The 25,969-nt window shown below is 39.2% G+C and overlaps 2 protein-coding genes and 2 long non-coding RNA genes across 4 annotated transcripts in view; 3 read left to right on the top strand and 1 right to left on the bottom strand.

Moving 5' to 3' along the window:
• LOC134657491 (homeobox protein Hmx-like) overlaps nt 1-25,969 on the bottom strand; it is a 279,414-nt gene that overhangs the window by 113,737 nt on the left and 139,708 nt on the right. The window lies entirely within an intron of this gene.
• LOC134657746 (lactase/phlorizin hydrolase-like) lies at nt 60-25,853 on the top strand. The gene is made up of 12 exons (XM_063513310.1): nt 60-67; nt 867-988; nt 1,423-2,093; nt 2,566-2,871; nt 3,383-3,627; nt 6,271-6,428; nt 13,831-13,855; nt 14,558-14,676; nt 15,164-15,834; nt 16,742-17,047; nt 17,648-17,886; nt 25,676-25,853. Exons 1-12 carry the CDS (start codon nt 60-62, stop codon nt 25,833-25,835), a joined length of 3,030 nt encoding a protein of 1,009 aa, XP_063369380.1. The 3' UTR covers nt 25,836-25,853.
• Nucleotides 18,273-19,142, top strand: LOC134657590 (uncharacterized). Its single transcript, XR_010097621.1, has 2 exons — nt 18,273-18,850; nt 18,934-19,142. It is a non-coding gene; the product is annotated as an uncharacterized LOC134657590 (long non-coding RNA).
• LOC134657589 (uncharacterized) lies at nt 21,515-24,007 on the top strand. Its single transcript, XR_010097620.1, has 2 exons — nt 21,515-23,715; nt 23,799-24,007. It is a non-coding gene; the product is annotated as an uncharacterized LOC134657589 (long non-coding RNA).

Below are 25,969 nucleotides of genomic sequence, written 5' to 3'. Positions count from 1 at the left end.
CACTCGTTCGCAAATTCTTGTTTACCGCCCTTAGGTAATACGTACGGTGTATGAACAATATGTATAGGTAAGTCGATATCGATAAATTTTAAAATACCTACATATTATACCACTGTTATGTCTGTCATTCTAACTAAAGTATTATAATAGCAATTAAAATATTAACTGAATTCATACAGTAGGACCGCCCACAATCTCTCTGCTTTGCCTAAAGGTTGACTGGTAGAGAATGCCTCATGGCGTTAAGTCCGGCTTTTGTACTGTTCGGTTTTGCATTTGTGCAATAAAGGTTAAATAAATAATTTTATGTAATTTTAAACTTTGTTAATGTCAGACACGTGTCACATGTCTTGTACCTACATACGCTCAATGTCATATCATTTGATATTTACTTACCAGTCGGTTTTCGGTGAAGGAAAACATCGTGAGGAAACCGGACTAATCCCAATAAGGGCCTAGTTTACCCTCTGGGTTGGAAGGTCAGATGGCAGTCGTTTTCGTAAAAACTGGTGCCCACGCCAATTCCTGGGATTAGTTGCCAAGCGGACCCCAGGCTCCCATGAGCCGTGGCAAAATGCCGGGACAACGCGAGGAAGATGATGACTGTACGCCAGTGGTTCCTAACCTTTTCAGTCCGGTCACCCCTATGACTAACTAGGGAACCTGATTTTACCCCTCCTCCCAATGGTAATAAAAAATAAAACGTGTACGTTTGTTGTATTAGGTTAGCTTATTACCCCCGTAAAATACCAGTTTTACCCCCACGGGGGTAATTACCCCCGCGTTAGGAACCACTGCTGTACGCTCAATGTCTGTAGATATAAACCGACCTAAACGTATTGTTATTTGTATTCCCAATTTCCCAGTGTAATACTGGTGATCGCAGCAGCCAACGCGGTTCCGCGGCAGAAGCGTCGGTTCCCTGATGACATCATCTTCGGCACTGCCACCGCTTCATACCAGATCGAGGGCGCTTGGAATGAAGATGGTAAGCCAAACTTAAATGGTAAATCAAAGATATTTGGAGTTTACTCTTTAAAAGAATCGATTCAATACAGTATCATCTATTAATGTTCATGAGTTACAGCCTGGTGACAGACAGACAGACGGATAGACAGTCGGACAGCGGAGTCTTAGTAATAGGGTCCCGTTTTTACCCTTTGGGTACGGAACCCTAAAAAGTGGTTTCAGTCAAATCTCACGAAATTTTAAGGTTCCGTCACACAGGGCGCGTTTTCCGGGCGACGCATGAGCGGGGCGCGCCGCTTTTAGGTACATATAAAACGCTCACGCCCCGTCCGGAAAACGCGCCTGTGTGACGGAACCTTTAGTATGATGTAAGTTCAAGTCTCCCGATTCTTTTTTTATAAGGGCACAACTCTCAGAAGTATACAATTTGCAACCCGGTTGCTTCCCTTTCAGGCAAAGGCGAAAGTATTTGGGACGTCAACACCCACCGTGACCCGACCACCATTGACGATCAAAGCAATGGCGACGTCTCCACCGACTCCTACCACAAGTACAAGAGAGACGTCGAGATGATGCGAGAACTCGGCCTGGACTGCTACCGTTTCTCCTTATCCTGGCCCAGAATCCTCCCTTCTGGCTTCTCCAACCACATCAACCAAGCTGGCGTCGACTTTTATAACAACTACATCGACGAAATGCTGAAATACAACATCCAACCTATGATAACGCTGTACCATTGGGACTTGCCTCAAAAACTTCAAGATTTAGGCGGCTTTACCAACCCTTTATTCGAAGAATGGTTTGAAGACTACGTAAGGGTTGCATACAGTCTTTTCGGAGACAGAGTAAAATTGTGGATTACTTTTAACGAACCTATGCAGATTTGCTATAAAGGGTATGGGTCTGTGAATAAAACGCCTCCAGTGAATGCGACTGGTATAGGAGAGTACCTGTGTGCTAAGCATTTAGTAATGGGTCATGCGAGGGCGTACCACGCGTATAATAATGATTTCAAGCCGTCACAAGGCGGGCAGTGCGGATTTACGAATAATTTGGAATGGTATCTGCCTGATACGGACTCGGAAGAGGACGCACGTGCGGTGGAGTTGTTGAACCAAGCTAATGTAAGATGTTGTTCAGGTCCACTAAGATTAGGTACTATTTGGTTTAGATGCAGTTTGTTAGTGAGGTGCCGACGGATATTCCCCAAACAAGCGAAGTTTTCCACATTGAAAAACTTCTAATATTTTTGTTTGGTGGTCGAGATTTTCATTACTAAAATGCAATCATACTTAATATCTTATTGTTTTTCAGAACTTTTTGGGAATTTCCCATGAAGGAAAATTAAAAATTTAGACATTGATCTTTGAGAAGCCAAGAGTTCAAAATAAAATCATAATTATATGTGGCATTCCATCAAAGAAGGGTCCTATGCTTCATGTGCAATAAGGAATTTTTAACAGAATTTTTTGCTGGAATTTCAGATGGAAAGGACCTTATTGCACAAGAAGCATAAGGACCCTTCTCTGTAGAAAATTAAGCCACAAATATAAATCAACATTTCTTTGTCATATAAAAGGATTTTCCTTAATACAGTGGGCGCTTTACACAGATCCTATCTACTTACCTGAAGGCGGATTCCCCAAGGAATTATCAGAGTTAGTCGCCAAGAAAAGTGATGAGCAAGGTTACCCTCGTTCCCGAATGCTGTCCTTTACGGAAGAAGAAAGGGTGTACGTCCAAGGCACTTATGACTTCTTGGGACTGAACCATTATTCAGGGAATATCGTTTCAGCGACGAGGTATAAGGAACCGTATGCGGTGCCGTCGATATATGATGATATAGATGTTGGATGGACTGTTGATGACACGTGGTTGAAGGGATATGCGAGTTGGAATTATGTAAGTACGAGTATGTAAACTAGCCTTACGAAGTGAAGGAGCTATCCATCTAGGGTCATACGCAGTTAGAAAAGGAGGTCCCGTTAGTCGTGGAAGGGTTCAATTCAAACATAAAATTAAGCTTCATAGACCCTAACTTCGGCCAAAGAGAATTTAGAATAGAGACGTATTGTCAAAGTAAAGTTTGTAACCGCCAAAAGATGGCGCCATACCTTTATTGGCCTATATATATACTCGTGTAGATGGCGACACCTTTTGATATTTATCAAATTTACCACATATCAGTGAAAGAACAAGGATAGGCGCAGCGCTTGCTAGATCGATTTTTCGCCCCCGAAAATCCCCACATAGCAAATTTCTTCGAAATCGTTGGAGCCGTTTCCGAGTACCCGAAATATATATGCAAGAATTACTCGTTAAAAGGTATAAGATATCCAGTAAATACATAACTTTACAAAGATTTCTTCTTTCCAAACATTCTGCCATATCTAAAGTCTGTAAACCCTTCCAGCTAATCCCCAACAGCCTCTACAACTGCCTGACGCTCATCCGCCAGCGGTACAACGACCCCGACATCTACGTCACCGAGAGCGGCTGGTCCAACGCTCCCAACGCCACTCTCATCGATGAGGACAGAGTGACGTATTACGCTACCATCATGGAACAGATGCTGGATGCGCTAGATAAGGGGGTGAAGCTGAAGGGGTATATTGCGTGGAGTTTAATGGATAATTTTGAGTGGTCGAGGGGATATGCGTAAGTTTTTACAATTTCTCTCTCTCTTTCTGATCTTAGCCAGCTCACTCCGCGATTTCGCCGCGTCGCAACAAATACCTACAAGTACATCCGTCCCACACCAATTTTGGTGTCTGGTCATAGGCCGCGCACGGCGCTTGCGCCACCTAGCGGTCATATCTGTCGTTAGCGTTGTACCTAGTAGGTACTATTATTTATTTATTCTGTGTCTTAGCGTTAATCTTGGTTGAAGCCTCAGATGTAGTTTCAGAGCCCATTTTTCTTTAAAGGTGTAATAGGTATTAGACGAAAGGAGTGCGTGGCGTCCGTTGACTCGTTGGGTGGCCGATATTCGGAAGATTGCGGGTCACTTCTGGATGAGATTGGCTCAGGACCGGGATAAGTGGCGTACTCGAAGAGAGGCCTATGCTTAGCAGTGGGCGATAAAAGGCTGATATGATGATGATGATGAATAGGTATTAGATTCCGTAAAAGCTAACTCTGCAACGACATGGCAGCGTCAAACCAGAAAAGCTATGTAAAGTTCGTGTAGATGGACTATACACTATTTATAAGAGGTGCCGTGACCAGGATACAACAAAATTATGATTTTAAATCTCTGTAGCAGAAAAAAATCATGTAGAAGTCGTAGAGATGGAAAGCGACACCAAACACTTTAAAATAGGGAATATTACGCGAAACTCTGCGTAGGGGGCGCCGCTAGCAGTACAGCAAACAGTAAACAAACCGCCTTGATGTATCAATGTCATGATTATTCTTAACAAATATTCTGCGAAAACTCGTCAATAAACTGTCGTTAAATTAACTGTCTAAGTATAAATTAGTCGGTTTACGGTTTGTACTGGTGCTGCACTCTATAGCGGCAGAATATATTATTGCAGTAATACTCCCTATTTTAATTTTAACAAGAAAAAACTGCGATGCTATTAACCCTTAAATGCATGACTTTTTCATTTAGCCCGAAATTAATATATGTATCACATAATTGTTTGCCGATTCTAGGAAAAATAGTAAAAAAAATATAACTTCGATTTTCACTGCGAAATGTGTGTTAGAAGTTGAATTGGCATAATCATATTTATGTAAATATGTAATTTTCAGTAATAGATATATGAAATTTTTTACTACCATTAGAAAGGTACACTATTTGTGATATACCTATGATAAAGTTTTTAAATATAAAATAATACAAACCCCGAAAAATCTGCCCAAAATCACATACTAAAAATCATCAACTTCCAGGTTTTTCCAAGTTTTCCGACATTTCGTCTATAAACAAATGTAACTTTTATAAATTAAAATACTGCGTAAATTTATGTAATAATTCGGAAAATTTATTAGTTTTACTATTGAAATAATATACAAGAACAAATAGAATTTGTTTAATAATGCATAACATTTGATGTTTATGTTGTGTGTATAAATGCATCACTATGCATTTAAGGGTTAAGCTTAGAATAAATCTTTAGGGAAGGTAGCGAGGGCAATAGAGAGTACTCTCTTCAGGCGGGTGTTATGCCTGGGGACCGAAGTCCACTGAGAGATAGTCAGAAGGAGTATTATCATGCCGCGATCAGAAAGGGATTAGAAATAACAGATTTCCATACACTTACGTCAAAATCAATATGGATTGACAGCTATCTCAATCCCTTTCTAATCGCGATTCTGTAATATATATAGTAATTGATATTTGAAACTCAGTAAGTGCGATGTAGGTTTCTCATAGAAATAGAATGCGACAATTACAAGTCTCTGAGGTTTCTACCTCACTAACGCCATCTGTTAGAATAATGTGGCAAGTCGTCGACAGTGACAAGCTGGAGGAGTCGCCACATCAGCCCCCCTTTGAGCGGAGGGGTCAGCGACGACGTATGAAACGTGCAGCGAAACCAGGTGTGCTCGAGCCAGTGTGGCGAGCGAAGATGCTCAGAGTCACAGGCGAGCGGAGCTGCTCAGAGCCAGTGTGACGAGCGCAGTTGCTCAGAGCCAGAGCGGCGAGCGGAGAGAGAATCTGAAGCGGAGGTACCAGGCATGCTTATTTACAAGATATTTTACAGGATATATACATATGTACAGGACTGTACAGAGGCATGCTAGGTGGCACACACTCAAGGAGAGGAATTGGTTTTTGCTGCGAGGCGGCGTCATCAGGATCTTGAGGTTTTCATGTCTGTCCCAATGTCGGAAGGTCACCAGTTTTAGGGATGGTAGAGAGAGGGCAATAGAGAGTACTCTCTCCAGGCGGGTGTTATGCCTGGGGACCGAAGTCCACTGAGAGATAGTCAGAAGGAGTATATATAGTAATTGACATTTGAAACTCAGTAAGTGCGATGTAGGTTTCTCATAGAAATAGAATGCGACAATGACAAGTCTCTGAGGTTTCTACCTCACTAACGCCATCTGTTAAAATTATGTGGCAAGTCGTCGACAGTGACAGCTGGAGGAGTCGCCACAAATCTTAAAGTGAAAAAATTACTGTCTTGGGGAGTCTTGAACTCACGGCCTCTGGATCGATACTCCAGCGCTCTGCCATCTGAGCACAGAATCTTACGAATTTTTAATTTGATTTCCATAACATTTTGTTCGCAATCCACACAGTAATACATAACATATTCCCATGTAACACAGTGTTTCTGTCCACAGCGACCGTTTCGGGCTGTACGCCGTCGACTTCTCTTCCCCAGAGCGGACGCGGACTCCACGGCTTTCTGCGTTCTTCTACAAGGAGGTGTTACGAACACGTGCTGCTGTCGCGGCCGACTATCGCCCTGAGGACTGGACTATGAAGATCGCGGACGGACATTGATAGAGAACTAATATTTAATAATGGATATCACTACATACTATAAAACAAAGTCGCTTCCCGCTGTCTGTCTGTACGTATGCTTAGATCTTTAACCCTTTACCTACGGGCCCTTGAATCACTCCGTCACCGCCCAATACGGGCATGTTTTGGCGAGAGTCAGCGATTAGCATAATTTCACTTGTAACTTTTGAAGTATTACAGCTATACACTTGAAACTTCACACACACAATAAGTATAATGTGTTTAATCAATAAATAATCACTTGGAGTAATAATATTGACTATTTTTTCTGCTATCAAGCAATATATCAGTCACTAATAAATTGAAGATTTTTAAGTTACTACTCGCGGATTTCACAAGTTTAAGTTTAAGAACATTATTTTATAGTATACTTGGGAACCAATGTTGGGAACACCCAAATATTCCGAAATATGTTTTTTTTTCCGACTTTCATAACCTCGATTTTCATAATCCCGATTTTTTATATGTCCGAAATATCGAAATTACGACTTTGAAAACCACGAAAGAAGAAAATCACGACTGTGAATACTTAAAATCCGATTTTCATATGGACGAAAGCTTAAAGTTCCGAATAGTTCCGATTAAGAAAAAATCCGATTTTTTTTTTCCGAATTTGTCAATTCCGAAAAATCAGTGACCGATCGGAAATAAAGTAATTCGGCATTCAGAAATTCGATCTTTTGTAAACTCGAAATAATGAAATTCGTGATTTTCAAAATAAGACTTAAACGCACTTTTTTTAAGTCTAACTAACCAAAATCCGAATCGGAGCAACCCACTATCCACGTGGTCTGTCCTACCCCTAGAGTGTATGTAAAAAGCCGGAGGCGCGGAGGGGAAGCAGCCCTCGCCCGCCGTAGCAAAGCGCAGAGCATTAGTGCCTTAGGCAGCAGAAAAGTGGCTTAGGTTAGATTAGAACTGCAACCCCACGAAAACAAACTGTTGCCAGAAAAGTGAGTTGGGTTAGGTTAGAACTGCGACCTCACGAAAACAAACTGTTGCCAGAAAATTGGGTTAGGTTAGGTTAAAACTGCGTCCCCCAAGAAAACGAACTGTTGTCTGAAAAGTGGGTTAGGTTAAGTTGGAACTGCAACCCCCAAGAAAACGAACTGTTGCCAGAAAATTGGGTTAGGTTAGGTTAGAACTGCGACCTCACGAAAACAAACTGTTGCCAGAAAAGTGGGTTAGGTTAGGTTAAAACTGCGTCCCCCAAGAAAACGAACTTTTGTCTGAAAAGTGGGTTAGGTTAAGTTAGAACTGCAACCCCCAAGAAAACGAACTGTTGCCAGAAAAATGGGTTAGTTTAGGTTAGAACTGCGACCCCACGAAAACAAACTGTTGCCTGAAAGGTGGGTTAGGTTAGGTTAGAACTGCGACCCCCAAGAAAACGAACTGTTACCAGAAAAGTGGGTTAGGTTAGGTTAGAACTGCGACCCCACGAAAACAAACTTGCCTGAAAGGTAGATTAGGTTAGGTTAGAACTGCGACCCCCGAGAAAACGAACTGTTGCCAGAAAAGTGGGTTAGGTTAGGTTAGAACTGCGACCCCACGAAAACTAACTGTTGGTCGCCGAAGGCGACCAGCAAGCCCAAGCTGCGGAGGCGAGCATTTATTGTGCCTGCGCTTTGATACGCAAGGGCGAAGGGGCTGCTTTGCCCGTAGCGTCGGAGCAGATGCGGAGCACGAATCGATAAATTCGGAATTTAGAAAATGGGGATATTTAAAATAGGAGTCACGTGGAATCGGAATACAAATTTTCGGAATAATGGCATTTCGGAATTCGTGATTCGTAAATGTTAAATTCGGTGTTTATCACTATCGGAATTTTTATATTCGGAATTATGTGGTTCGGAATTTTAAAAAATTGTCTTTTTTGCTATACAGGATGCTTCCTGTAACAGGAGCAATAAATTAAACTGTAGGGTGTACTCCTCAAACTGACCAACATTTGTTCAGCAACTTTAAAAATAACTCGTGTTTTGATTATATTACACTTTTAAGTTTATTCTAAGACGCAATGTATTGCAAATTTTGTTATGTTTAAAGCGTGACAAACAACGTCAAACACACTGATGTCAGCGTACATTGAAGGCAATAAAGGAGTACAGCCTTTAGTTTAATTTATTGCTCCTGTTACAGGAAGCACCCTGTATACATACACTTTCGTGATTTTCATCGTTCGTAATTACGACAGTCGGAATTTTGATGGGTCGAGCATTTAAAAAACGGAATAATAAAATTCGATATTCTAAAATTCGGCATGAAATATTCCGGAATTATATGTAGTGTACCCAGTATACTTAACACAAATAAACACTTAAATAACGATAATTATGAAAATATTGCATAAATATCAATCACTTAAAACGTTGCATAAAAAAATTGCCACTTATGGAAAATAGTGATGTGCGTCTATCGACACATCTGTCGATATATCGATAACCTAGTAAATGTAAAACTTATGATTTTGGTGAAATTATTATTAGGTAGGTACAATAGTACCTAGTAATGATTTCATAACATGTTAAATTCCAATATTTAAACCAAAAACGGAAAAAAAAACACTAAAAATAACACCCCAAACACTGCCACGCCGTACTCTCATATCGACAACAAATCGATGAAATTTAAAACAACACTATTGTCCGCCATATTGAGTTCAATTTTTAGTACCTCTGCAGTACGGGTGTCAACCCCAGTTGCCAGCAAAAAAGCGGTAATTTTAAAATTATGTTTATGTCAGAGCCATCTACCGAAATATTATGATATTTTTTTCTTTGTATCTAATCTTCTATTATTTCTATTATTTATTATTCTAATCCTAGTGCATAATGTGACCGCTATTACCAAGCCACAAGGTCTCGTTTTGATTAAAAAAATGTTTAACACGACCATTACTTCGATCAATTATAGTTGCCTTACTGGCAACTCTGGTTGACACCCGTAGGTAAAGGGTTAAAACTACGCAACGGATTTTGAAGCGGTTTTTTTAATAGATAGAGTGATTCAAAAGGAAGGTTTATGTATAATTTGTTAACCCGTGCGAAGCCGGGGCGGGTCGCTAGTATAGTTAATAATGGATAGTTTTAATAAGTTGAAAGGTTACGCAGGTACCGTGTATCAACCTCCTAAGGCCCAATGTCCTACCTATTCAGTTCGATGTAATTGAAACCATGTTCAATTGGAACAGAATCGCATTGTCTTTGTTTCGTTCAAACAACGCAAAATCAACTCTATTTCCTAGAATTTAGGTTCAAATTTCAGTTGCAGTGCAAATTTTGGATGTTTGGTTTGTATGGATGGCTGGGCTTAGTGAATCGGTGAGAGCCACACGCGTTGGCTCTTGAAGAAATAATGTTGAACATGTCCCGGTTTTAATATATAATATATGTCTGAGTTTGACGGAAGTTTTGTTATTAAAGGGAGACTAAAAAATAATAGACTTTGAGATTTCATTAGATCCTCATTCCTTCTCTTTTTTAAGTTGGTTTATCATAATCTTTAATAGAAAAAAACTGACTAAACGAAACAGGTTGAAATAACATTAGCCTACTTAATTTATATACAACCGTATTAGTGCATCTCATAACTAATACAATAAAATTAACCTCAAGACTTAATAAACTTTTTTTCCATTCTGGCGGTCTAGCATGAGTTGCGTTCTCGCGCGCGAGTCCATACTTGGAACGCGCGTGAGAACGCAAGTCATGCTAGCAGATCTGGTCTCCATGAGCTGTTCCATTTCACCAAATAGCACTACCTATTTAACACATTCAGTGCCAGCGTGTAGCGCGAGCTACGCGCTACGAGCGTAGCCGATAACACGGGAAAACCGTATGTAGCGAAAAGCGCCTACGAACAGTGAACTCCCCTAGCGAGTCGCTGGCAGTCAATGTGTTAAATACCAATGCTTAGTTATTAGATAATAAAATCTAAAACTTCGCTCTATATAATTTAAATATTTCCCTCGATTCCTCATGGATCCCATCATCAGAACTAGAACAAGACAAAAGATTCAAACACAAAACTGTGTTCACGTCGTTTCTGTAGACATACCCAAAAGTTAAGGTCCTCCTTTTATTTGGATACCTAAGTATGATAAAATCATTACCTGCACATGCCTACAAGCTGTTTTAACTAATTGTCCACAGGCATAGAGAAAAAAATACATTGATTGCTCACTCCATACATCAGTTTTGGTACCAAAAATGCTATTGATTTCAGTGTCTGCATCTAGCATCGAGTAGCGGATCTATCAGTACTGCTACTTGACAATAGATGTAGCCAGATGTAGCACCGACCGGAAAGTCATGTTGTTGAGCATAGTTTCGCTACTCGTTGCTATATGTATCTAAACACTGAAATTAATAGTCTTTTTGGTACCAAAACTGATGTATGGAGTGAGCACTCTTGTCTTACTATATTTATCTATGCCACAGGAGAGAAAACTTGTGTGTTCATCAAAACTACAGTTTTTCATGTGGATAAGGGTTAAATAAGAAAATTAACCTTCATAGCCCTTAACTTTTGGATATGTCTACAGGAAAGACGTGAACACAGTTTTGTGTTTGACTCAAAAATGTGAATTGAAAACCTACTACGACTAGCGTCCGACACTTCATCAGTTTACTATATATGTATAGAAAGCATCACGTGATCGACTCGTGATCGACTGACGAGTGATCGACTCGTCAAAGAAAACGAAGTGTCGGAACTTCTGAAGCTTCGGCCCGGACCCGGACCGTTCTAGCGTGAGTTATCCTTTATTTTAGGCGTGCCATGTAGCTTAGAAGTGGCAATGAGCTTTGCTTCTTTGGTCGCTATGTTCTAGAGAGGGACATGCACTCTTGCTGTTTAGGTATTATTTGTGACGTTATCTATGAAAAGGGACCTTATTGTCGATGGCGGTTACACCATTATTAACGATGCTACGATATAAATACAATGCCGCGCGACGCTGTGCGGCGTAAGCGCCATCGACAATAAGGTCCCTTTTCATAGATAATGCCCCATTTATCATCTCCACTTATCTACATTTAAAATGGCAATCTTATCTTTTATTTTGGTGTTACCATAGTCTCAAGTAGCATCCATCCGCCGTTACCATGCCGTTACATTATATTTTTGGCACGTACTAGTTAGCAAAATATTTATATCTGATATTTTCATGTCAACGATAAGCTTGATACCTATAATCTTGCCTCCTGGAAATGTGTAGATATCTGTAGTATTTTTTTTTATCTTACTGAAAGAGTTAGACCAAGATAAGTCTGCAACGATTTTGATAGCACACGCAGGGCAAGTGTTATTTATGTCATAATTTCATAGAATTTGGACGTTTAAAATAACACTTGAACCTTGAACTGCGTGTGCTATCAAAATCGTTGAAGACTTATCGTTGGTCTAACGTCTAACCTTGGTCTAACGTCTACCTTGGTCTAAAGCCCTTGCTACACGGTCGCCGACAAGCCTTCTAACCGTCTGACCTTGGTCTGTCCTTGGTCAGTTTTGGTCAAATTTTGTTGGAAACAACTGTCTACACGGTCCGGGACGGACCAAGACCACGCGGTCTGGGGGCTTGTCGGCGACCGTGTAGCAAGGGCTTAAAGTAAAGTAAAGTAAAGTAAAGTAAATTTTATTTGTAGAACACAGGTGATACAGGTCTTAAGTAAAAATAGGTGATTACAGAGCTCTGTGTTTTGCCTATTGGCGTACAAATGTTATAAAACTTAAGAACTATGGTTACTCTATGGTATATATTAATAAATTCTTACAATTAAATTAGCATGTTATCAGAAACAAAACAATTAACATTTAAGGTATTATTTATATGTACATCATATTAAAGATATAACATATCAATATATCAAATTTAACATTCAATTTTTTATATTAAGACAAATTATATTCATTACATATGAAGACTGGACAAGTTTTAATTGGGTGCTCTAAGTATCGGCAAGAAAATCATTTACTGAGTAGTAGCATTTATTTATTAAATATGATTTTAATTGTATTTTAAATTGATCAGTTGGCAGGGACTTTATATTATTTGGGATACTATTAAAAATTTTTGGGGCCATACCCAATATACTTTTGCCCAAGAAAGCTGTGTTGTGTTGACTATTGCAGATGTTGTAATGATATTGCATACGTACGGGTAGCCTGCGTTGTTGAGATACCATTTTGAAAAGTTGCGGATTGGTTTTTATAAAATTTGCTAATTCATATATGTATAGTGCTGGAAACGTTAATATTTTTAATGATTTAAAGAACGGAACACAGCTTTCTCTCATGTTTATTCCTGAAATGGCCCGCACGCATCTTTTTTGAGCTATGAAAACAGCGTCTCTATGAACAGAGTTCCCCCAAAAAAGAACGCCATATCTTAATATTGAAGCTGCAATGCCATGATATGCGGTTAATAGGGCGTCTTTATTTACTACTTTTGAAAGTTTTAGTAATGCAAATGCAGACTTATTAATTATTAAGTCTTCATAGACTGTCTAACTTTTAGGTAGGTACTTTCTTTTTGCCTTCGATGGCCCTTATGCATTTATGCACGCATGATATGTGCCTTATCACTTATCAGTATCACATGAGTTTAATGTTTTCAGAAATTGTGACTGTAATTTGGTACGAATACGAACAAGGCAAATTCTAAAATAAATTCTAATATGTATATAGATATAGAAACCAGTTTTATTTATTGCCTACATTTTATATACCTACAACTTTAGATTGACTTCCTCAGTACCAACCTACATTATTTTATAAAAAAAATATATTCACAGAACTGTTTGAAATACCATTAAGAGACCGCCTTTTTCTATTGACAAGCTTGATCAGTTATAAATCAGTATAACATAACTGTTTTAATATCTATGTATACTAGAATACGTATTAAGGAAGTCTATCTAAAGATAGAATATTTAAAATTAAACTGGTTTATTAACATATTGTAATTTATTACAACATGTGTTTTCTACATCTTTCCGCTTAAACCGTATACGTACCGATTACATAGTTGTAGTAGGTAAATAGTAGGTATTTGTATTCTAGGTCATTTTCTAAAATAGACCAAGTACCTACGATTAAATGTGGAAAATGTTGAGTTATTAATGTACTCAGAATTAAGATATTGATTTAAAAAAGCAAAGCTGGTAAGACCGAAACATAACTTTACTACTTAGGTACACAATTTACTTTCGTACTAATTTTATTGAATTTTCTTTCATACTTTTTTTACGAGAATAACCCTGGTTGCAGTGACAACATACAAGATAAATAGATATAGAAGATACAGTTACTATGTGCAGCCACTCGATATATAAGAATAAGTGGCACTTGATCTAAATGTTGTTTGCTGATGGCAGCCATGCAGCTACTCGTCCTTTTAAGGTAAAAATAATATTATAAATATTATATATCTGTGCCTATAATTAACATTTTCTCATGTTTATTGGTTTAACCTTAAATCGACCGAATTTAAAGGCATATTCATAAATTTGAGAATTTGAGGGTATTTTTTTACCAATTTTTTTTTGTTTGGAGAACGAAATTGTTCATTTACAAAGTGGGAGCTTTCTTTGAAAGAACGTTTCAATTTTTATAATTTCCAGAACTTTTTAGAAACTTTTTACCTTGGCGCAATCTTTGAAACATGTCGCGCTACTGCTGCTGACTAAAAAGTAGGTATATGTAAACACTTGAGTTAAACCGTAAAATTAGTGTAATGTTAGAGTCGCACGACATCGATTACTACCTTAGTAATAAAACCTGTTAATGATAGTAACTTATTGTTATCACTAAAAGTAATTATGCAGTTAGAACTCATTTCCTACGTCCTCTCAGAGGACTCCTTTGTACCTACAGAAGATAGTATAGGTACCTATGCTTAGCAATTGACAGTTTTTAACTGCAAGTTAATTAAGACCATCTCGCGTATCAAGGTTACGGGTTAAAGTTCTCAAATTGTCCTGTGTAAATTTCTTGAAAATTCCGATATTTTCTCCAACTTTTTGGAAGTTTTCCGCCACACAGATTCAGTTCAAATCCTGCTCGGGCCCTACACATTCTACAATAAAGTAAATTGTATTGCAGTTTAGCAGTGCTTGGCAGCAATGCCGCATCCGACAAGCAGGAGAGGAGGTTTCCTGATGATTTCCTCTTCGGCACTGCCACCGCGTCCTACCAGATAGAGGGAGCTTGGAATGAAGATGGTAAGAACACAGTTCTGAGGGCATACTGTCAATATGATAATTTGATAAATAAATAAAATATTATCTGTCTTTCAATTAATCTTGCGTATTAAGGGATAGGGAGGGAGGATTTGCTGCACTGGAGTAGTTGTCTTTTATCGCGGTAGGCCCTACTCTGCCCAGGGGAAGAGGTAAACCTTTGGTATAACGCTCTAGTTACTTGAATATACTTGTAGATCTGTAAGCCTAGCATATTATTGGCGCGACAGTATCTCGCGGCCAGACTACCCGTCTTTTCTAACTATATTAATTAAAGACGGGTAGTCTATCTCGCCGCGAGATACTGTCGCTGTCGTGCCTATCTATCACGTGCTAGCCCGGCAGGGGACCTAACGCAAACATCCTCAATCGTACGATGTATACATATATGCGCTAGCTCAGCTTGGGGGTAGCCCCCCTGAATTCAACGTTCAACGCCAAACGTTAACTTATTTACTGCGTTTTTTAGGCAAAGGAGAAAGCATATGGGACCACATGACCCACAACAAGCCGCACGTGATCAAAGACCAAAGCAACGGTGACATCGCAGACGATACATACCACAACTACAAACGGGACGTAGAGATGATGAGGGAATTAGGTCTAAATGCTTACAGATTCTCCCTGTCCTGGTCCAGAATTCTGCCTAACGGCTTCCCCAGCCAAATAAACCAGGCTGGAGTTGATTTCTACAACAACTACATCGATGAAATGCTGAAATACAACATCAAACCCATGGTAACGCTGTACCATTGGGATTTGCCGCAGAAACTCCAAGAGTTGGGAGGATTTACAAACCCCCTCTTTATTGAATGGTTCGAGGATTACGCTAGAGTAGTATTTGCCTCATTTGGTGATCGAGTTAAACATTGGATAACGTTCAATGAGCCTAGAGAGATCTGCTATGAAGGTTACGGTTGGACAACGAAAGCCCCTCAGCTGAATGCCACTGGTATAGGGGAGTATTTGTGCGCGAAGCACTTGGTGGTGGCTCACGCGAAGGCGTACCACGCGTATAACAACGACTTCAAGCCCAGCCAGGGCGGGCAGTGTGGTATCACGATCAGCACTAACTATTTCGCGCCGATGACGGATTCGGAGGAGGATAAGGCGGCTACTGAACTTTATGCGCAATCACAGGTAAGTTTGTAGTCCAAATGAGGTCTTAGACACCTAATTTTTAGAAAGCTCAGATCTTGACCTAATTCTGTCTATAATTTAAGAACAAAAATCCTTTAATTTCTTGACATTCAACGTTGTTCTTAATATCTTATGCAAGGACTTTTGGCGAATCTTATAAAAGTAGTTTATTTGCGTATTAGGGTTCCGTAGCCAAATGGCAAAAAACGGAACCCTTATAGATTCGTCATGTCTGTCTGTCTGTCCGTCTGTCCGTCTGTCCGTCTGTCCGTCCGTATGTCACAGCCACTTTTCTCCGAAACTATAAGAACTATACTGTTGAAACTTGGTAAGTAGATGTATTCTGTGAACCGCATTAAGATTTTCACACAAAAATAGAAAAAAAACAATAAATTTTTGGGGTTCCCCATACTTCGAACTGAAACTAAAAAAAAATTTTTTCATCAAACCCATACGTGTGGGGTATCTATGGATAGGTCTTCAAAAATGATATTGAGGTTTCTAATATCATTTTTTTCTAAACTGAATAGTTTGCGCGAGAGACATTTCCAAAGTGATAAAATGTGTGTCCCCCCCCCTGTAACTTCTAAAATAAGAGAATGATAAAACTAAAAAAAATATATGATGTACACTACCATGTAAACTTCCACCGAAAATTGGTTTGAACGAGATCTAGTAAGTAGTTTTTTTTTTATACGTCATAAATCGCCTAAATACGGAACCCTTCATGGGCGAGTCCGACTCGCACTTGGCCGCTTTTTTTTTCTTGCATTTCAGCTATTACCTCTCTTTGGTGGTGTCATTTTTGACCAAAGCTGCAAGTGGCTTTATTCTTATAATTCGGTAGGTAGAGGTTATATGTGCTTTTCGCAAACAAGAGTTTTATTCCCAATCCTTTGATTTCCAGTGGGTCATATACGCCGAGCCCATTTTCTCCGAGCAAGGTGGCTTCCCCAAGGAGTTGATTGAGCGCGTCGCCGCAAAAAGCAAGGAACAGGGCTACCCCAAATCTCGTCTCCCAGAGTTCACTCAGGAAGAGGTAGCCCTCGTGAAAGGCGCGTCTGACTTCTATGGTGTCAATCACTACACATCCAATTTCGTGTCAGCCAGTGATTATAAAGAAGATCATCCTGTGCCGGGGCAGTTGGATGACGTGGATGCAGGCACGTTTGTGCCAGATGAATGGCCTAAGTCAGCGTCTGTCTGGTTAAGTGTAAGTCATAAATATAATTTATATAGCTGGTCAAGCAGATCTTGTCGGTAGAAAAAGGCGGCAAATTTGAAAAATGTAGGCGCGAAGGTATCGTCTTTCGCGCCTTTTTTTACTGACAAGATTTGCTTGACCATCAGGTATATATTGTTAAGAAATTGAAGCTATTAGTAAAGAAGTGTACGTTCTTGTTCCGATTAAAGCTGGATTGTTCTCTTGAGTACACTACCTACACCTAAGAGCTACAGATATAACCTATTTTTAAGTTGGTAAAACTAAATTTATGAACAAGAGTATGTCTGCAATTCTGCATCCCAGTAATGATTTTATCTTATAAACAGAGGTCGGCAAGTGTGAGCTATTTACCTTATAATTTGACATGTCTTACGTCATATTATAAGGCAAATAGATAGCTCACCCTTGCCGACTTTTGCTTATAAATAAGAAACAGGGAGTGGATACCCTTAAAAGCTTCCAACTTTGGGAAACACAGGAGAGTCCTGAACCTTACTGAGTTACTGCTGTGTGTAAATTAACTCCTCGATATTCCTCCTTATTACTCTCATGGTATAAGAAAATCTAATCAAGAACGTGGTTCAACAGCAAGCGCCCCGCAGCTTATACAACGCTTTAACCGACATAACCAAGAGATACAACAGCCCAGACATATACGTGACGGAGAACGGATGGTCGTCGACCGGCGGTCTACAGGACGATGATCGCATCCGTTACTACAGAGCCGCGCTGGGTGATTTGCTGGACGTGCTGGATGAGGGAGTCCAGCTCAAGGGATACATGGCCTGGAGTTTAATGGACAATTTTGAGTGGATGGAGGGATACACGTGAGTAATATGTTCATGTAAGTAGGTAGGTACATGTTGCGGACATTTAGGGTAAAATATCTCAAAATATATCGGAAAATATCACATGTTTTCATTTAGGAAATAGGAAATGCGATTTTGCTCACTCAGTGAGCAAAATGCGATTTTGCTCACTGTTTTTGAGTAGCAAAGTACCCTTGTTCGAGCTGCTGAGGTGAAAATTTAATTGCTGGTATATCTTAAGAAAACATGAGTGAATAGAGGTAAGTGATGAAGAAGGAATACATTTTTCGGGTTCTCTAATATGTTCTCACTGCTGAGGTGAAAAATGTTGTGTACTACACGAGATCAAAGTTATTTACATCTCGTGCGCTTTTGAGTCCCTTACTACGCTCAAGATTGTAACGTGTCAATAAGTCACGTCACATACTAAACACATATTTAATAAAGTTCTCCATGAGTTAGCCTACATTTGTTTAGATTTATTTCCAAATTAGAAAATATTCCCAATTCCTGTTTTATTTACAACCATTCGCTTGTCACTTTGACGTTTGACAGCGAACTATTTGAGTTTCGTTGTCTTTGACAGATTCGGTAACTTTCATTCCAATGCCTTTAAAATTGTCTCAAACGTTTTCATATTTGATAAATTCTTCTTTTCGTTTAAATTTCGCAAGTGGTAGTTTTGTTTTAGGAAAAATAGATCCGACAATATTTGATAATATATTTAATAATATATTCGTCAAAAATTGTTCAAAATTTATTACAATTTTAGCATTTTGGTTAGCAAAAATCATTCTTATTTCGGATCTGGTAACATTTCTTCTTATCGATGGTTCGATGTGAATTCCGTCTTGTCATTTTACTGTCAGCTTTCTCATTGGAAAACAGATAAAATTTTGATCCGAGAAAATCATTGTAAATTTCCATTATTTTGGTGAAATACCGGCAGTGCTTTGTTCCGGAGGTTTGCTCCGTCCCTCAGGTATGTAGATTTCTATTAGTATTTCCATTTTATATGAAAATTCGGTCTCGCCAGATTTCACATGGAATTCCTCTTTGTTATAGGAATGGATTAGGGGCGAAAATAATGCCGCCACGGCAAACCCCGGCAACCTAATGAAGGGCTAACGTAAGTTTTTCCTCAATTTCCACAATCGTCTTTCGGAAAATGCGATTCCTTTTAAATTTTCCGGTTCGACTTTAGCTGACTCGCGCCATTTTTCTTTTCCAGATAAGGGGCGTGTTAGCCCTTATAACCCTTATAATCCTTTTAATTTAAAAAAAAGAACCTTCGTCTCCTCCATTTTCCCGCCGCTATGCGCCGGTTATGAGATCGCGGCGAGTGAGCTCATGATGCTTTTCTAACCTCCGTACCCCACGTGCTCGCCCGGGTCGGCGATGACGGAACAGCTCTAACCGCCTACACCTGCGGGAACGCTGATGACATCCTTTCCGGGCTCTACGATCTTTGACTCCGCGCAGTGGAGCTCGTGCCGCGTGAGGACCTCTGCCCAAGGCATCCCGCGGGTATTATGTAGTGCCCACCCACAGGTCGGTGACCCTTCTTTATTCAATGTGTCTCAAAAACCTTATTAGATTTATTTAGCTCAAATTTAGATACCACCTTCTGTGGGGCTGCAAAACCAATAACTTGTCAACCTAATTGTAACCCGCCTCCTCGATACAATATAATTTATAAGGCAATAAGTTTGTTTCCTTTCTCTCCTAGCCCTCCCTAGTATTAAAAGACTATTTTGCTCATACGAGGTATCTGGTCATTTAATCTGTTTCTGTGCTTTCTGCCAGGCGCCCGAACCTTTAGTTAAGACTTAATTTCTTTCTTTTTGTACTCTGGTAGGGTCTTTACCCCCTCCATAATTTAGTTGTTCAAAGAACTTCTTTAGGCAGAAGGTACAGACAGAATGATTTGTTGGAAAAAGTGGCTTGGCGGCCGCTCACTGAGCCTCAATCAGATTTACATAGGGTAAGCCAATAAGGGACGTTACATATTTGGCGCCCGAACAGGGACTTGACTTTTTCTTGCTTTTTCAAACTTATTGCCTTAGCGGGAATTTAATTTTCATTAGAATATTGTACCTTTGAATTTAAGTTTGAGACACCTGTGGTATATTGTTTATTGTATTGTTTAATACTGTGTTTATCTTTCTTGAATTCCTGTGTGTGTTCCACAGCTTGTTTTGTAAAAATCTTCCACTTAAAAACTAAAGTTTTACATACAGTGATATAAAAAATAGTTAATCATTTGCAATTAAAATAAACTTAGTGACTAGGTATAATACCTACTTCAGGTCAACAACTTTTTTATATACAGGGTGGTACTCGTTTAAGAATATACAGGGTGAGATTGAAATTGAGATTGATAGTAATTAAATTAAATTAAATTTTGAACTTAGAATATTTTGGCAACTGTGACCTTTGGTTATACAGGGTGGTTTAAATTTTTGTGAAGGTTTTAAAAAAAATTTTTCGACTTAGAAACTTTAATTGAATTTTAAATTCGGATTTATTTTGGAGGAACTTTTAGATTTTTAACTTTGAACTTTGTCTTGTTGTACATCCACGTAGTCGGTTTGATTTAATTTCAAGATGTCGGTCAATGGGGATCGAGAACCTGAGACTGCCCCAGGGTTTTCTCATCCTTCAATGGAGTCGATGACTACCGGTGAACGACACATTAGTGGTGCGGGTGACCAACTTCAATTTTTACCATCTCAGGGAGATTTAATAACACTCTCCGGATACCCTGGTGCTGGTCACAACAGCACGGACACCGGTGCGCAGCGACTTCCAACTGCACTCAACTTACCTCCTGTTAACTGAAACTGTATTGTTAGGTATATTTAGACATAACATGTTACCGTCTTTAATGGTACACTTTGTTGGTAAAACCACTTATGATATGGATGTTATTGTGCGGCTTAGTAAGGAAATTGATGCGTATACTATGACTGTACCTTCACAGCATCAAAGTACGTCTAACTCTAATTTGGACAAGCCTACTAGAAAATACAATCCCATAGACGTTGTTAAACCCTTAACCTGTTTGAAATGTGAAAAGAATGGTCACCACTATAGGGATTGTAAAACAATAAGAGGCACTATTTGCTTTAAGTGTAAAAAAAGGGACGTCACCACCCTAACCTGTGATATATGTAAGTCGGGCACAACTGAACCGACGAAAGTAGCGTCTCCAAAAAACGAGTAGACGGCGGTCGAACACCATTTCGTTCCGAAGTGAGGCGTGTTTCGGCCGGCCGTGATAACAATTCCATTCCCAGTTTAAAACCCTCCTCGGATGTTATTAAGTCAGAACTTCAAAAGTGTTTAGATTTCATTAGAGTTTATTCCGGCCTACATAGGATAGCGCCTATGTTGTTTGTAAAGGATGATGACATTAGACCCTTCTTGACTTTCCATGTGAACGGGGTAGAACAGTCCGGCTTGTTGGATAGTGGTGCGTCTACTTGTGTTCTCGGTTGCAATATACATCGACGTTTTCTGGAAGCCGGTTATACTATAGAACCTAACGTACAGTATTACTTCATTCGTAAAGATTCTCCTTAGTAAATTCTTTGGTTATGTTGTGGACTTTCTTTTTCTCGTACTTTCTTAGGATTTCTCCCCATGTAGGGATGGGTAGTAGAATACGTTTCCCTACCGCAGCCAGAAGCGTGACGTAAGAGGCGTCTAACTGTGCAAACCAGTTCCTAAGTTCAGAAAAGGGACTATTCTAGTTTAGAAGTCCTTTTCCATTTCTCTCTTAACTTTTGTTGTAATTTAGCTTATCTCGCCGCATGATAACTCTAAAAATTCCTAATTTATTCGTTCAAGTAAAATGTAGTTATTAAAATTATAAAATTAGATGGCCGATCGGTTTAGTATAAATTTAGCATAAGTATATTTCCCGGATTTGACTTTTACCTCCCCTCATTGGATCCCTGAGGAAGGACTCGGACTTTACTCTCACCACTTCCTCAGCGAAGTTGGTCATTTAAAAGGCTACACTATTTAGTGCTAGTTCCTTTCCTTCCATTGTGTAAGGAAAGCTGGTGGTGGTGTGCCAGTCACAATTGGTTTATTTGAGTTGTCTCAGTACACTCATTACATTTTATTTCATTTCCTTCCATTGTGTAAGGAAAGCTGGTGGTGGTGTGCCAGTCACAATTGGTTTATTTGAGTTGTCTCAGTACACTCATCACATTTTATTTCATTTCCTTCCATTGTGTAAGGAAAGCTGGTGGTGGTGTGCCAGTCACAATTGGTTTATTTGAGTTGTCTCAGTACACTCATTACATTTTATTTCATTTCCTTCCATTGTGTAAGGAAAGCTGGTGGTGGTGTGCCAGTCACAATTGGTTTATTTGAGTTGTCACAGTACACTCATTCCATTTCCTTTCTTTTTCGATAGTCAGTGGTGACAGTACCTAACTGCACTCTAAATTCCCTTTTATTTCCAAATTAGTCAGCGGCGATGGTGCCTAGCTGCACTACCCCCTTTGTTAGTTAATAACAAATTCTTCTTTAACTGTAGGTTAATTTGGCATGTAAAGTGAAACTAGTCAGCGGCGTGGGTGCCTAACTGTACTAATCATCTCCTCGTTTTGTATTACCTTAAGTCTCTAATTAAATTAAAATAGTTCAGCACGTCAGCTTAGCATAAGACAGTGGCAGAGGTGCCTAACTGTATTATAATTCCCTTAACTTAGTATACTATAAATTTTGTTTCTTCATAAATAATAAAATTTAGTGGTAACCTCGTTTTCGCATGTTAGTAATTCCAGACAGTGGCTTTGGGGCTCAACTGTCTCTAATTGTTAGTTAACTTAATGCATTGCATCTGCACGAGTAGAGTATAATTGATTGGTTAGTTTTCATTTTACATCCCTTAAATTTAAGTTTGTTTAATTTCAATTCTCCTAAAATCAATGTAGAAGCGGAATTGAACTGTTGATAGGTGGTGCTGAGGCCCGTCGTTTCTCACTCTTTCCCTCTTGTACCGTAGAACCATTAATAATAGCAAGTTTTAAAGTTAGTCACAGGATTTTCAACTTTAGTTTTTCTATGTCCTATAATTACAATAATTACTCTTATAAGTTTACTCTAGTATTCCGCCCAAAGTATTCCTTGATAAACTCTAAGCTCTGCAGTTCAGTTCTAGTCTAGCGGTTATTTTTGAGTTAGCTTTTGTTTTCTTCCATAAAAAATAGTTCCTATTTTTTATTTTTCACAGAAAGGGGGTAATGTAACGTGTCAATAAGTCACGTCACATACTAAACACATATTTAATAAAGTTCTCCATGAGTTAGCCTACATTTGTTTAGATTTATTTCCAAATTAGAAAATATTCCCAATTCCTGTTTTATTTACAACCATTCGCTTGTCACTTTGACGTTTGACAGCGAACTATTTGAGTTTCGTTGTCTTTGACAGATTCGGTAACTTTCATTCCAATGCCTTTAAAATTGTCTCAAACGTTTTCATATTTGATAAATTCTTCTTTTCGTTTAAATTTCGCAAGTGGTAGTTTTGTTTTAGGAAAAATAGATCCGACAATATTTGATAATATATTTAATAATATATTCGTCAAAAATTGTTCAAAATTTATTACAATTTTAGCATTTTGGTTAGCAAAAATCATTCTTATTTCGGATCTGGTAACATTTCTTCTTATCGATGGTTCGATGTGAATTCCGTCTTGTCATTTTACTGTCAGCTTTCTCATTGGAAAACAGATAAAATTTTGATCCGAGAAAATCATTGTAAATTTCCATTATTTTGGTGAAATACCGGCAGTGCTTTGTTCCGGAGGTTTGCTCCGTCCCTCAGGTATGTAGATTTCTATTAGTATTTCCATTTTATATGAAAATTCGGTCTCGCCAGATTTCACATGGAATTCCTCTTTGTTATAGGAATGGATTAGGGGCGAAAATAATGCCGCCACGGCAAACCCCGGCAACCTAATGAAGGGCTAACGTAAGTTTTTCCTCAATTTCCACAATCGTCTTTCGGAAAATGCGATTCCTTTTAAATTTTCCGGTTCGACTTTAGCTGACTCGCGCCATTTTTCTTTTCCAGATAAGGGGCGTGTTAGCCCTTATAACCCTTATAATCCTTTTAATTTAAAAAAAAGAACCTTCGTCTCCTCCATTTTCCCGCCGCTATGCGCCGGTTATGAGATCGCGGCGAGTGAGCTCATGATGCTTTTCTAACCTCCGTACCCCACGTGCTCGCCCGGGTCGGCGATGACGGAACAGCTCTAACCGCCTACACCTGCGGGAACGCTGATGACATCCTTTCCGGGCTCTACGATCTTTGACTCCGCGCAGTGGAGCTCGTGCCGCGTGAGGACCTCTGCCCAAGGCATCCCGCGGGTATTATGTAGTGCCCACCCACAGGTCGGTGACCCTTCTTTATTCAATGTGTCTCAAAAACCTTATTAGATTTATTTAGCTCAAATTTAGATACCACCTTCTGTGGGGCTGCAAAACCAATAACTTGTCAACCTAATTGTAACCCGCCTCCTCGATACAATATAATTTATAAGGCAATAAGTTTGTTTCCTTTCTCTCCTAGCCCTCCCTAGTATTAAAAGACTATTTTGCTCATACGAGGTATCTGGTCATTTAATCTGTTTCTGTGCTTTCTGCCAGGCGCCCGAACCTTTAGTTAAGACTTAATTTCTTTCTTTTTGTACTCTGGTAGGGTCTTTACCCCCTCCATAATTTAGTTGTTCAAAGAACTTCTTTAGGCAGAAGGTACAGACAGAATGATTTGTTGGAAAAAGTGGCTTGGCGGCCGCTCACTGAGCCTCAATCAGATTTACATAGGGTAAGCCAATAAGGGACGTTACAAGATTCTAGATTAGATTCACTCGCTACGCTCGTGAATCTATTATAGAATCTTTCGCTTGCACGGGACTCAAAATAAGCACTCGAAGAAATATCAAACTTTGATCTCTTGTTGTACAATAGTTATTTGTACAACAAGAGATCAAAGTTTGATATTTCTTCGAGTGCTTATTTTGAGTCCCGTGCAAGCGAAAGATTCTATAATAGATTCACGAGCGTAGCGAGTCTAATTTAGAATCTTGAGCGTAGTAAGGGACTCAAAAGCGCACGAGATGTAAATAACTTTGATCTCGTGTAGTACACAACATTTTTCACCTCAGCAGTGAGAACATATTAGAGAACCCGAAAAATGTATTCCTTCTTCATCACTTACCTCTATTCACTCATGTTTTCTTAAGATATACCAACAATTAAATTTTCACCTCAGCAGCTTGAACAAGGGTACTTTGCTACTTAAAAACAGTGAGCAAAATCGAATTTTGCTCACTGAGTGAGCAAAATCGCATTTTGCTCATTTTGTCTCACTGAGTGAGCAAAATGCGATTTTGCTCACTGTTTTTAAGTAGCAAAGTACCCTTGTTCGAGCTGCTGAGGTGAAAATAACTATTCTCACGGGAAATTGTAATTTATTTAGGTATGAGAACTTTCGGAGGGCGCTTAATACTTAACAAACCTGATGAGCTTCGCATATTGCGGGCATCTTTCTCTTTTACTCCAATTAAGGCGTTATTAGAACAAATTTCAACTTAATTGGTCCAGTAGTTTCGGAGCAAATAGGCTGTGACAGACGGACACACGAGTGATCCTATAAGGGTTCCGTTTTTTCATTTTGAGGTACGGAACCCTAATAACAGAGAATGATGCCCGCAATTTGCGAACTTCGGTGTTGACAGTAGACATTGGTAATCTTTAAAACTTAAGTATTATTGTTTGAACAGAGAGCGGTTTGGTCTGTACGAAGTGGACTACGAATCAGCCGAGAGGACGCGAACGGCGCGCAAATCCGCGCTGGTCTACAAACACATCATAGCCAACAGAGTGATCGACCCTGACTACGAACCAGAAAATCTCAATATCAGCATAGATGAAGGACATTGACTACGTTGAAGGAATAAATGTATTTATTAGATAAATTTGTTTTAATTTTATTACCTACATAATGAACTATTATATACTTGGTCAACCAGATCTTGACAGTAGAAAAAGGCGGCAAAGTTGAAAAATGTAGGCGC

Source organism: Cydia amplana, chromosome 20, assembly GCF_948474715.1.
Source record: "Cydia amplana chromosome 20, ilCydAmpl1.1, whole genome shotgun sequence".
NCBI classification, from domain to species: Eukaryota; Metazoa; Arthropoda; class Insecta; order Lepidoptera; family Tortricidae; genus Cydia; species Cydia amplana.
The sequence above is the reverse complement of the archived record's forward strand: the minus strand, read 5'-3'. Positions and strand labels throughout refer to the sequence as shown.

Coding starts and splice junctions, on each gene's coding strand:
- LOC134657746 (XM_063513310.1), top strand. Junction 989..1,422: donor GGGCGCTTGGAATGAAGATG/GTAAGCCAAACT, acceptor CTTCCCTTTCAG/GCAAAGGCGAAAGTATTTGG. Junction 17,887..25,675: donor GAGTGGATGGAGGGATACAC/GTGAGTAATATG, acceptor TTGTTTGAACAG/AGAGCGGTTTGGTCTGTACG.